The sequence below is a fragment of the Bos indicus genome, chromosome 12 (assembly GCF_029378745.1).
Source record: "Bos indicus isolate NIAB-ARS_2022 breed Sahiwal x Tharparkar chromosome 12, NIAB-ARS_B.indTharparkar_mat_pri_1.0, whole genome shotgun sequence".
NCBI lineage: Eukaryota > Metazoa > Chordata > Mammalia > Artiodactyla > Bovidae > Bos > Bos indicus.
Genome location: NC_091771.1, coordinates 15,221,922 through 15,235,224, shown reverse-complemented (window position 1 = coordinate 15,235,224; position 13,303 = coordinate 15,221,922). Strand labels below are relative to the sequence as shown.

Below are 13,303 nucleotides of genomic sequence, written 5' to 3'. Positions count from 1 at the left end.
TATGTTTTCCTGACCAGCCACCAGTTTCATGTGGAGTTTTCCAGAGCAAACACTACCCTCTTTTTACTAACCCTAATGCATAGTAAAATAATCTTGTGTTTTAAATAAAATTTCCATAGAAATAATCTTACCTCGGTCCTTCCTTGATTTCTGAAAGAGAGAAAACATTTCAATTATTTAATTTCATGTTTTTTCCAAATGTAAGCTAAGAACTATTAATAAAGGAAACACAACTTCATATGTACATTAAAATATTACATTTACAGAGATTAATATTAGGACTTCCCTGGTGGCTCAGACGGTAAAGCGTCTGTCTACAATGCGGGAGACCTGGCTTCGATCCCTGGGTCGGGAAGATCCCCTGGAGAAGGAAATGGCAATCCACTCCAGTACTATTGCCTGGAAAATCCCATGGACAGAGGAGCCTGGTAGGCTACAGTCCATGGGGTCGCAAAGAGTCGGACATGATTGAGCGACTTTACTTTCTCTTAGTTCTCCTAACTATTCTATTTATAATCCTATAGGAGAAAAAAATTCACATTAATCCCACGCGAATATTTCATTTTGTTTTTTGACCGCACTGCACTGCAAGCAGGTTCTTAGTTCCCTGACCAGGGATCAGACCTGAGTCCCCTGCAGTGGAAGCATGGAGGCTTAACCACTGAACTGCCAGGGAAGTCCCACCAATGAATATTTTAGATGTTATAAGTTCGTGTCTCTTAACACTATAACAACCTGCCCTAATAATATTTTAGCCAAATAACGATCTTATTACAATTCTTATTTTAACTTTTGAGTATTTTTAGCATTCAGCAGCATGTGAATGGCATGTTTAATACCAGATAGAGAACTTCAACAAATTCTATTTATTTTGTCCAGCTAAAGAAGTTTCATTTACTTAACAAAATTTTAAAGATCAAAAATTATTATTTTAAAATTATAAGCAATCTTCTCTGCTATTAAATAATATGCTCATACAGAAATAATTTTATTACAGACAAGCCAAAAAAAATTTTAAATTAGCCAAGATTCTACTGCTAACATCTTCTACTATTAGCTACAGTAAATATCCTTCTCTACTATCTTTTTTCATAATTTGCTTTTAATTTTTGGGTGCACTGAGTCTTCCTTGCTGTGTACAGGCCTTCTCTGGTTGCAGACAGCAGGGGCTACTCTAGCTGTGGTGTGCGGAGCCCCTCAGCACAGTGGCTTCTCGTTGCAGAGCACAGGCTCGAGGTATACGGGCTTCCGTAGTTGCAGCATGTGGCCTCAGTAGGGGCGGCTCACAGGCTCAGCTGCTCCTCAGCATGTGGATTCTGCCTGGCCCAGGGATTGAACCTGTGTCCCCTGCATTGGCAGGCAGACTCCTATCCACTATATCACCAGAGAAGTCCCATACTATTTTTTATTTACTTGAATTACATGTATTTAAATTGTTTTTTTTTTTACCAATATGGGATCAATGTACTCCCTAATAATAGCCTAATTTAAAAAAAACAAATATGTATTAAATACCTGTCATATGCAAAGTACTGAGTGCAGGGCCCCTTTGCTAGCCAGCAGAAGATATAAAAGCTAAATCCATAACCATAAAATGAAATAAACTTTAATTAAGAGAGCCACAATATGCCAGGATCAGACAGGAGAACACCATCTCTTCTATTTTAAGAGGTAAGTATTGGCTCAGCAAGAGGCAACTTTTGAACTAGTATCAAAAGTAAACAGCTACGCAAAGTCATGGAAGAGTCTGATCAGAAAAATGTGATCAGATTTGGCTGTGAGGGAAAGTACAGAATAAGGAATAGTAGGAGATGAACTACAAAGGAAAAATGGAACCAGACCATAAATGATCTCTAATATCACAGCACAGACTTTATTCTTTGTGCAATGGAATGCTACAAAAGAATAACAAGTACAAAGTTCATAACAAGTACCATATTCAAAGTTCCTCCAAATCTAACATTTATATTCAAACTTAAAGTGTTAAACTCCCTAAGCTCATAGGAGGTATTTATTAGCTGATGATCAATCACTGAGTTTGCTGAGTGATTAAGAACAAAAGTATAACAAGTAGAAAGACATGATCCAAGAAACTTATTCCAAAAAATACAAACAGAATAGACATGAAGACCAGTTGGGAAAGTACTATTTCTCTGTAACACTAGGTTGAGTTCCAACCTGTGCCTTCTTTCAGTGGTTCATTCATTCACCGCCACTCAGCGTTTGCTGCACATCCAGGGCCTTGTGACAAACGCACGGCACGAGTGTAGGTCTTTATCCTCAAGGTCTCAGTTTAATGGGGAAACAAAACCAGTTCCAATCCATGAGCAATTACAACAGGATTTCATAACTGTAACGGGATTCCTAGATTAAGGAAAACTAGAGAGACCTGACAACAGAAGGTAATGCAAGACTGCGGACTGGATCCTTTTGCTGTAAAACATCATTGAGACAACTGGCAACTCTTAAGTGAAGTCTGATGATTAGGCAGTAGTACTATTCGGTGGTTAATTCATAGATTTGAAAGGGTGAACTGTGACTGCCAAAGAGAATGCCCCTGTCAGAAAGTAGCTCTTTATTTTCCCCAGTGAGGTACATACTTTAACACATTCTGAATTTAGGAGATATATCCCTAAGGGAAACCTTACTGCTTTCTTTTAGATTTAAATATTTATTAAAATCATAGCAAAAATGAAACAGTTAATGTGGCTTTGGATATTTCTAACTTTATAAAGATCTCTTGTTAATATCAATGCATGCAACATTAGAAGACAGGAACGTATTCAAATTATATTCCTGAAAAGTCACAGAAGAATGCTGTATTACATGGACCTATCTGGTGGAAAAGTTCTTTATATTGTTCTTCCAACTTTTCTGCTGCTTGAGACTGTTTCAAATTAAAAATATTAAGCAATTTTAAAATGTCCCCAGTTTACTTAATTAATCCCTTACTAAGAGATTTGAGAATGCTACTCATTTTTCTCCATAACAAACCATGCTGAAACAATTATCTTTGTGTATCAATCTTTGCATCTCTAACGAGTATAACAAGCACACTTGTTATTTCCACAGGATAGGTTTGAGAAATTGATGGAATTGCTGGGTCAAAGGCATGAGGATTTTATTATTAACATCCTAGCTTTCTCACTGTCTGAGTCCCCCTCTGCGAGATGAGTCTCTCAATGTCTTTCTGTAAGGGCAGCACCAAGAACTGAACATAATGCTTGCGCGGTGAGCTGACTGGCAGAGAAAACAGTGGACTGTTATTCTGCTTTGTTTTGAGTAGCAGTGCATATCTGCGCTTGTGTGTATGAGACATGTATATATACGTACATGTGTGTGTACGTATATATACGTGCATTAATATACATGTGTGTTGCCAGACTGCCCTTCAGAAGGTTTGTACTGATTTAAACTCCTATCCACAGTGTAACTCTGTTCTAAACATAGCCAATTTTTAGAACAGAAAATTATCTCACTGATTTTTATTTGCATATTTTCCATTATTAGTGGGCCCCCACAACCTTGAATGTTAAATGTGTTTAGAAATAAATCTCTGAGAGAAGCTGTATTAGCACAGACTGTATGACTGTCAGTAAAACATGACATTTATCAAAGATTTTAAAAACTGAAGTTTTCTGAGGCAGGATGGTTATGTAGAAAGGCTGGTTGTAAAATTAAAGCAAAACTGTAAACAAATTAAAATGCAGTACCCATCAGATGTTCAAAGGTATTAAAAAAAAATGCAAGTACAGTGATTTAGGGACGTGGTGGGGAATGCTTGATAAAAATGGCCCAAATGTTAGCAACTGTTAAAGTAGGCTGTTATTCTCAGCTTATTCATAACTAGACTCTCCTTTTTCTCAGGTGTTAACAGACCACACTGAGGAAGAGCTGCATTCGTAGCTGTGCGTCTCCCCCTCCCCTCTCTGCCACTCTCGATTCCTCTACTCCATAAGCCCTCTTTCAGCTCTTGGCCAATCGCACAGGAAGCTGCTGCTGCTGTTTAACTCTGGGAGATCGGAGCGGGAGAGAAGACATCAGACATGATGCGGTCTATGCCTGTACTGGGTAGTTATGACAGTACGTGAACACTTACTAAGTATTTTACACACACTGAATCCATGAGGTATTAATACCATCTCCTTTTAACAGATGAGGAAACAAGAAAGGGTAATAAGCAACTTCCCCAGAGTCAAATGGCTGGTAAATGACAAGGTCTGGATAAAGCCCAGAGCTGACGGACTCCTGAGTCCATACTCTCCTTATCAGTATGGCACATTGCTTTTTTAAAACCTTAGCTGTTTTTTATTTTTTTCCCCAAATATATGTTTTTTGAACCACACAGATAACCCATAAAGGGTTACTCTGTCTCTAAACATCAATACTTAATTATACATCTTCTAGTTTTAAACGGAGAAGGCAATGGCACCCCACTCCAGTACTCTTGCCTGGAAAATTCCATGGATGGAGGAGCCTGGTAGGCTGCAGTCCATGGGGTCGCTAAGAGTCGGACACGACTGATCGACTTCCTTTTCACTTTTCACCTTCATGCATTGGAGAAGGAAATGGCAACCCACTCCAGTGTTCTTGCTTGGAGAATCCCAGGGACAGGGGAGCCTGGTGGGCTGCTGTCCATGGGGTCGCACAGAGTCAGACACAACTGAAGTGACTTAGCAGCAGCAGCAGTTTTTAAAAACAAGAGAGTTTCACCTGGTTTGCCCTAGATCTTCTCTTGAACGGCCACAGTCCCTTCAAATGCTCCTCACAGGAAATTGATTTTCGTTTTCTCACTGTCCTAGTCTTACTCCACTGAATGAACTTATTTGTCCATGTCTCTAAGCATAGCACTGAAAATGGGACACAATGTCTGCCCTGTAAGCTAACTGACAGAGAAAAGTGGGGTTATCAGCCCACTTCACGAGAAACAACAATTGTCCAATAAATGAAGCCTTTTGTTTACAGCCACAAAACTTTGATGACTCCTATTTAGCTGAAATTAAGTCTTGATAACCTAGTCACATGCACTGCTAAACCATTCCTCGCTTATCCTACACTTATTTAATAGTGACTCTAGTAATCAGTAAGAAGAATGAAAAATAAGTAAATTAGAAACATAAATGAGATAGTCAGGAGACATACTCCAGAACAAGCTCTTTTCAAGCATTTCTATAGAAATCTTGGGGAACCAATCACTATATATCTGTTCTCATCATTAACAGCATCTAGCTCTTCTACCAGAGAAGGCAATGGCACCCCACTCCAGTACTCTTGCCTGGAAAATCCCATGGATGGAGGAGCCTGGTGGGCTGCAGTCCATGGGATCACTAAGAGTCGGACACGACTGAGTGACTTCCCTTTCACTTTTCACTCTCATGCATTGGAGAAGGAAATGGCAACCCACTCCAGTGTTCTTGCCTGGAGAATCCCAGGGACGGGGGAGCCTGGTGGGCTTCCATCTATGGGGTTGCACAGAGTCGGACACGACTGAGGCAACTTAGAAGCAGCAGCAGAAAATCTGCTAGGCTTTTAATCTACATATAAAATACACATCCTAAAGGAGATCAGTCCTGGGTGTTCATTGGAAGGACTGATGCTGAAGCTGAAACTCCAATACTTTGGCCACCTCATGTGAAGAGTTGACTCATTGGAAAAGACCCTGATGCTGGGAGGGATTGGGGGCAAGAGGAGAAGGGGACGACAGAAGATGAGATGGCTGGATGGCATCACCGATTCAATGGACATGAGTTTGAGTAAACTCCGGGAGTTGATGATGGACAGGGAGGCCTGGCATGCTGTGATTCATGGGGTTGCAAAGAGTCGGACAAAACCGAGAGATTGAACTGAACTGAAAATACACATACATCTGTTATTATTAAGGCAAGTGTGTATTAATTGCTCAGTTGTGTCCAACTCTTTGTGACTCCATGGACTATAGCCTGCCAGGCTCCTCTGTCCATGGGATTTTCCAGGCAAGAATACCGGAGTGGGTTGCCATTTCTTTTGCAGGAGATCTTCCCAATCCAGGGATCTAACTCGGGTCTCCAGCATTGTAGGCAGACGCCTTACCATATGAGCCACCAGGGCAGTCAAGAATACTGGAGTAAGTTGCTATTTTTTCTTCCAGGGGATCTTCCCAACCCAGGGATCAAACCCAGGTCTCACTGCATTACAGGCAGATTCTCTACCACCTGAGCCAGCAGGGAAGTTACATACAGTTTATTGCCAAGACCAGGATACTCTGGGAGTAAAAGAAGGGATACTATTAATAACTGCACAGAAAACTTCGTAAACTGTAAAACATGTAAACCGGCCACAACATGGGGACACGGCTACCCTAGGCATACTGGATGTGACATATAAAACACCTGCTTTAAACTAAGGACACGTTTGAAATTTTCTTCCAAACAAAGAGTGATCAAGAAAAATCGCAGCACACCCATACTGACTAGTTAGCGTGCTATCTTTAATAGATTCTTTAGGCGTCAAAGCAGTACTTAGGGCTTGCACAGGCTTCCCATGTGGCTCAGCTGGTAAAGAAACCACTTGCAATGCGAGAGACCTGGGTTCGATTCCTGGGCCGGGAAGATCCCCTGGAGAAGGGAAAGGCTACCCATTCCAGTATTCTGGTCTGGACAAGTACATGGGGTCACAAAGAGTCGGACACGACTGAGTGACTTACACTTTCACCTTCAGGGCTTGCATAGGTCTCCCTATACCTCAGCCCCTTTGACTCTATTTCCCATACTAACTCCCTCTTCCTCACACCAAGAGAAAGATTGTACATTCCTAAACTAGGTATTTTCTGTACACAGAGATTTTCAGGAATGCAATATTCATGGTAGGGAAAGGAAGGGAATCTAAGCTCAGAAGATTAAGTGTCTGTCCACAGTCTCACGGACAGTAAGTGACAGGGCCGGAACTGGAAGCTGCTTGAATTTTCTTACCACTCAAAGGACTGAATTCACGCTGGTTCTGCTATTAAATGTTAGTAGCTTCTTAAGATACTACCGTTCTCTACCTAATTTCAGAACTCTGGATATAAAAGCAGGCCTGCTTCCAATATGGCTTGTGAAAACAAAAGGAAGAACTAAAAGATCTGTCTGAAACAAAGGTAAGAAAGATAAAGGACAAAAAGTACTTAGGGGCATAAACACAACAAAGTGTCAAAGTTTACTTTAAAGACATGACGTCATCCAAGAACATAGCGTTGCTCCTCCAAAGAACACCTCCAGGGGGGGTTCAAATAACATTCAGAGACTGAGAAGATGAGAAGGAGCCACCAACAGAGCGATGTCTCAGAAGTGAGATGAAAACAGCACGGTGTGAGGGTAGAAGTGATCAACTCTGTCAAGTTATGCTGAAGGTCCACCGAGAAGGGCTGCTAGTTGACCCTTGCATCTTAGAATACGGATGCGGTGCTTGTGCTCAGTCGTGTCCAACTCTGGCACCCCATGGACTGTAGCCTGCCAGGCTCCTCTGTCCATGGGATTCTCTAGGCACGAATACTGGAGTGCGTGGCCATTTCCTCCTCCAGGGGATCTTCCCAACCCAGGGATTAAACTCTTGTCTCTTACATCTCCTCCACTGCAGGCAGATTCTTTACCACTGAGCCACCAGGGAAGCCCATGAATATGGTAGACTGTTTTTGTATTTTTTTTAAAAAAGGCAACAAATTCTTTCCCGCAAATCCCACCTGGAGGCGGAGTCTACTGCAAGTTCCATTTGGCAAACATGATGCAAGCACAGGTTTGCAAAGTGTTTGTGCCGTGGGGCTTCCCTCTCTTTCGCTATAGGAACTCTTTCACCATCATGGGAATGAACACAATGGAGATGAAACACAGGTGGACCCGGCCCCGGCTGACAGTAAACCAACCCCAGACACACAGGCGAGATCATTCTAGCCAGGAAGACCAGCCAGGTCAGCCACAACAAGAACTGTCTAGAACTGCCCCCATAGAATTAAAAACAAATAAAATGGTTTTGTTCTAAGCCACTAAACTTTGGGGTAGTCTGTCAACAAGCAAAAACTCAGTGATAAAGAGGAGGATACTGGTGGCAGAAAAGAGCTGTTTCAGTGGAGGAGTGGGCGTGGATATCGGATTAGAGCTGGACTATGAATGAATGGACAGAAAGAAGGGAACACAAGGCCTGTGGCTGACACCAGCTGAGCTACAGGGGCTTCCCTTTCAAACAAGGCCAGTTCCTCAACCAGGAAACACCAAACACTCTTGTGCTGTTTGCGAGGTATTCCCTACCCTCTTCCAAAGCCTCTATAAATAGGTATGGTGGCACAATGGCAAAATCCTTCTATGGCCAACTCAAGCATACCTCCTCAAAGATGCAGAGGACGGATGAGGGAACTACATACTCTGCTACTTTACTGCCAATAGATTTTAGCAGCAAATTGTACTTGATATTTATACTTGTCATTACAGGAGTATATGTGTGTGCGCGCATGTGCACACACAAATCCTTACAGGGCACCTAACCAGCTCTTAACAAGCCTTGGTAAGCTCATCATTTCTTATTTTCCAGATAAATTCTCTGTTTGAAAAAGAACTCTAATTACATTTAAAAGTACTTGTAAAATAAATTCAAACAAGTTTCATAAAATGTCAAAAATTCATAAATAACTTACTTGGCAATCCTCAGCTTCCCAACTTCACCTCTTCCAGGGGCTTTAGCCCATTGCTGCGACAAATATTTAGGAACCTAAAACAAAATATAACACTATTAAACTAGGTTTTGGATGCAACAAGCTAACAAATCCTTTTAAGCATAAAGTGATATACTGCTTCGAACAGGACATGGAACAACAGACTGGTTCCAAATAGGAAAAGGAGTACGTCAAGGCTGTATATTGTCACCCTGCTTATTTAACTTATATGCAGAGTACATCATGAGAAACACTGGACTGGAAGAAACATAAGCTGGAATCAAGATTGCCGGGAGAAATATCAATAACCTCAGATATGCAGATGACACCACCCTTATGGCAGAAAGTGAAGAGGAACTAAAAAGCCTCTTGATTAAGGTGAAAGTGGAGAGTGAAAAAGTTGGCTTAAAGCTCAACATTCAGAAAATGAAGATCATGGCATCCGGTCCCATCATTTCATGGGAAATAGATGGGAAAACAGTGGAAACAGTGTCAGACTTTATTTTTCTGGGCTCCAAAATCACTGCAGATGGTGACTACAGCCATGAAATTAAAAGACACTTACTCCTTGGAAGGAAAGTTATGACCAACCTAGATAACATATTCAAAAGCAGAGACATTACTCTGCCAACAAAGGTTCGTCTAGTCAAGGCTATGTATGGTTTTTCCTGTGGTCATGTATGGATGTGAGAGTTGGACTGTGAAGAAGGCTGAGCGCCCGAAGAATTGATGCTTTTGAACTGTGGTGTTGGAGAAGACTCTTGAGAGTCCCTTGGACTGCAAGGAGATCCAACCAGTCCATTCTGAAGGAGATCAGCCCTGGGGTTTCTTTGGAAGGAATGATGCTAAAGCTGAAACTCCAGTACTCTGGCCACCTCATGCGAAGAGATGACTCATTGGAAAAGACTCTGATGCTGGGAGGGATTGGGGGCAAGAGGAGAAGGGGATGACAGAGGATGAGATGGCTGGATGGCATCACTGACTCGATGGACGTGAGTCTGAGTGAACTCCGGGAGTTGGTGATGGACAGGGAGGCCTGGCGTGCTGCGATTCATGGCGTCGCAAAGAGTTGGACACGACTGAGCAACTGATCTGATCTGATCTGATTTTCTTTCTGTCTGTCCTAACTGACCACTAAATAGCAAGCTCTGATTATATGTTTTGCACTAAAGAGATATTAAGATATGTAAGAAATGATTTTAGCTCTCAAAGTGCTTAACACCAACTGAGTTGGTGACACAAAACTAAAACTGGGCATATAGCTTAACAATAACGAAGTGCTAATTTATGTTCCCAAGTCTAATAAAAGTTTAGAGATGAGAAAGGCGGCCAGAAAAGGCTTCTTGGAGAATAACACTGACACGTAATGTAGAGACACTACTGAGCTTAAGATGATTTGAAAAGTCATGTTTTATTATGTATAAGATAACTAATGTGATGAAGGATCTGCTGAAATAAAAAGAAATTATTCAATGTAACAACTAGCATTTATATAACACTACTTTCCTGACACTGTGATATGCACTTTTCAAACATTTATACCTCACATCTATATGAGGCAGGTACTATTCATTATCCCCACTGCACAGACTATGTATTTGGAGCAGCCAGGGATTATAAAATTTAGCCAAGGGTATATAACTGGCAAATGAGGACCCAGGATTCAAATCCAGGCACTCCAGTTCCAATGCCTATGCTTTAACCAATACACTATACTGTGGGTGCAATCAGATATATGCAATCAAAATCTCAAAAGGTTAAGAGCATATAACCTAGTATGGCCACCTGTTATTTCTTCTAAGACACAGTTGGAGCTCGGGAATCAGTACATAGTTTAAGATGGCCCTACTCTGGAGGATACGATGCTCCACGTGAAGTATGAAGCGCAACGCCTCACACAGCAAGTGCTCAGTGAGTGTCCGGTGTCAGTTTTACTTTCCACAGTAAGTCTGGAATGATAACATGAATGTACAACAGAGTCAAAGAGCGCTTCCAAAGCTGCAAAGGGAAAAATCCTATCTAACAAAGTTTCATTTACAAGAAGAACCACATGACTATTAGTTCAACTGCAGTGCTTTGAACTGAGTAAAAATTTAAGAAGACCCTAATGGTATTTGTTCATTCCTCACACTAAAATAAACCGAACAACTACTGTGTTAAAAACATGCCAGAAGCCTGGAAGAGACGTAGGGGAAGGGAGCCCACGGTGTCAGGCGCCATGCTATCCATTTTACACCCACAATCCCACTTAATCCTCCCAATCAGCCTGCAAAACTGCACCGCTCTCCTCATTGTATAGATGACAAAACCGAGGCTCAGAGGACTGAAATGACATGGTTAGCTACTATTAGTCAAAGACTCCAGACTGGTCAAATGCTCTCTTTGCTACACCATCCTTTACATCCTCTAAAGGAAAAGGAGTTTTGAAGATTCCACATCTTAAAGTTTCAACTATACTGCGCTCCACTATTCATGCAAGCTTACAGGATTTGGCAAATTTCTTATGATAACTGTACCTACCTATTAGGTCTGCTTTGATTACAGATGAGAAGAAAACCCACTGAGGCATACAGAAGATTTACTGGCAAAAGTAACTAAATATTCCAGAAGGAGTGTTAAGGTGGCCTGATTAAGGGCTCAAATACCGTCACCAGGACTCTCACCATCTCTCAGCTCTTCTCCTCATCACACTAACTCACTTCTTTGACAGCCTTCCCCTCTATGTAGCATGACGGCTGAAGCCACTCCTGAAGAAGAAGAGTTCTTCCCCAAATCCCCAGCAAAATCGTTTTTCTCTTGTGGCTCTGACCAGGTCACGGGTCCTTCATCTGGCCTGTTACTGAGCCAGAGATGAGATCCCTGCACCACCAGCCTGAGCCAGTGACACCTTTGGGGAGGGATAGTCAACACCTTAGAATCACCAGACTGAAAAGGCAGAGCGGTGGTGCCCAAAAGGAAACTCAAGGTACTGTCATGGTGAGTCGAAGAAGCAACTGTCAACATTCCCTGTCAGAACTAAATACAAGATGTGAAACCGATCTGGGCAAATACTGTTACATCAAATAAAACCCTGAATCCTCAAACTATGTAAATTATTACATAGTCCTCATGTCCTCAATCTTGAAATCCTGCCTAACAAGTTAGCCTTTGCTTCTGGATTTGTCTGATTTTTAGCCCAAAGAAATCTTCTTGTCAATTACTCTAACACAAAGAGGAAATGGAGTTCTACAGATAGCAGCCTGCTCTAACAATCAATGGCAAGCTATACTCCCTAATTAATAAAGTCCTTAGGGGAAAGATAGTGGCTTTTCTTCATCATATTCCAAGTTTCTGATTCAAATACTGTTAAGACTTTCTCATTATCAAGAACAGTACCCTTTCCATAAACTGTATTTCAAGGAACCCTTCTGACCACCATCTCCTAACTCCCTGGCCATCTCCTCAGTACTTCGGCTCCAACAATTCTTCCCTCCTTCACATCACTGACTTTGTCCCTGTCTGCTTATGTCTTCCCTTCTCTCTGAAATGGAACTACATTTCACAGCCCATCATTATAATCATTCTCTTGTCCCCAACTCCCTCCATCATACTGGCCTGGCAGAATCTAACCCTGACTAAAGCCAAGTGATACTAGTAATATTGCTTATCTTATTAATTAATCTATGTATTGTTTTATTTGATTGTTATTCCTCCTCCACACTTGCACCTGAGCATCTGAAGAAAAACAACCATGCTAAATGGTCTCTCCTGAAATCCTTGGTGACTAACATCAAGTAAGCCCTTCAATATGCTGGGCGATTTAACTCCCTCTCCCTGGTCAACAGTCACCTGCAGCGGGAAAGCCACTGCAGGCAGGCCGCACGTTCACGTCACTCCTCAACCCTGTAACGCCTCTTGCCTCCTCTTCCTTCCAAGATGATAACCCGACTTCCTCTTCCACTGAACCATCTGAAAGCTTCTAAGTCTACCACTTAGCCACAGGGGAGCCTTCTACTCTGCTCTCCCCTCTTAAAAGATGAACTGTGGCCACTCCCTCCACATGCGCACTGAATTTTTGCCTGTAGTCTAGCCTAGGATGTCTTTCCTTCAGTGCTACCCTTTCTCCCCTCCAGTCCTTTCTTTATTCTCCCAACAGAATAACAATGGTGATGTGTGTGTGTTAGTGGCTCAGTCAAGTCCAACTCTTTGCGACCCCAAGCCCACCAGACTACTCTGTCCGTGGGATCCTCCAGGCAAGAATACTGGAGTGGGCTGCCATTCTCTTCTCCAGGGGATCTTCCTGACCCAGGGGACTGAACCCAGGTCTCCTGCATTGCACGCCAGACTCTTTACCCTCTGAGCCACCAGGGAAGTCCAAAGTGAAAGTGTCAGCTGCTCAGCAGTGTCCGACTCTTTGCAATCCCATGGACTATACGTGGCTTTCCAAGCTTCTCTGACCATGGAATTCTCCAAGAAAGAACACTGGGGTGGGTAGCCATTCCCTTCTCCTGGAAAATCTTCCTGACCCAGGGATCGAACCTAAACCTCCTGCACTGCAGGCAGATTCTCTACTGTCTGAGCCACCAGGGAACAGAGAGCTTACCAACCGTGGCAGAAGACTCTAAGATGGCCTCAATGACCCCCACCCGCTGATACTTGCACCCT

General features: G+C 42.3%; 1 protein-coding gene across 1 annotated transcript in view; it reads right to left on the bottom strand.

Moving 5' to 3' along the window:
* The window catches only part of GTF2F2 (general transcription factor IIF subunit 2), a 144,780-nt gene that overhangs the window by 121,600 nt on the left and 9,877 nt on the right, over positions 1 to 13,303 (bottom strand). Inside the window, exons 2-3 of the mRNA XM_019971233.2 lie at positions 8,642 to 8,715; positions 132 to 150 (exon numbers count right to left, since the gene is read on the bottom strand). Of these exons, the coding sequence (XP_019826792.1) occupies positions 132 to 150; positions 8,642 to 8,715 (93 nt within the window). The remainder of the gene's footprint in view (positions 1 to 131; positions 151 to 8,641; positions 8,716 to 13,303) is intronic.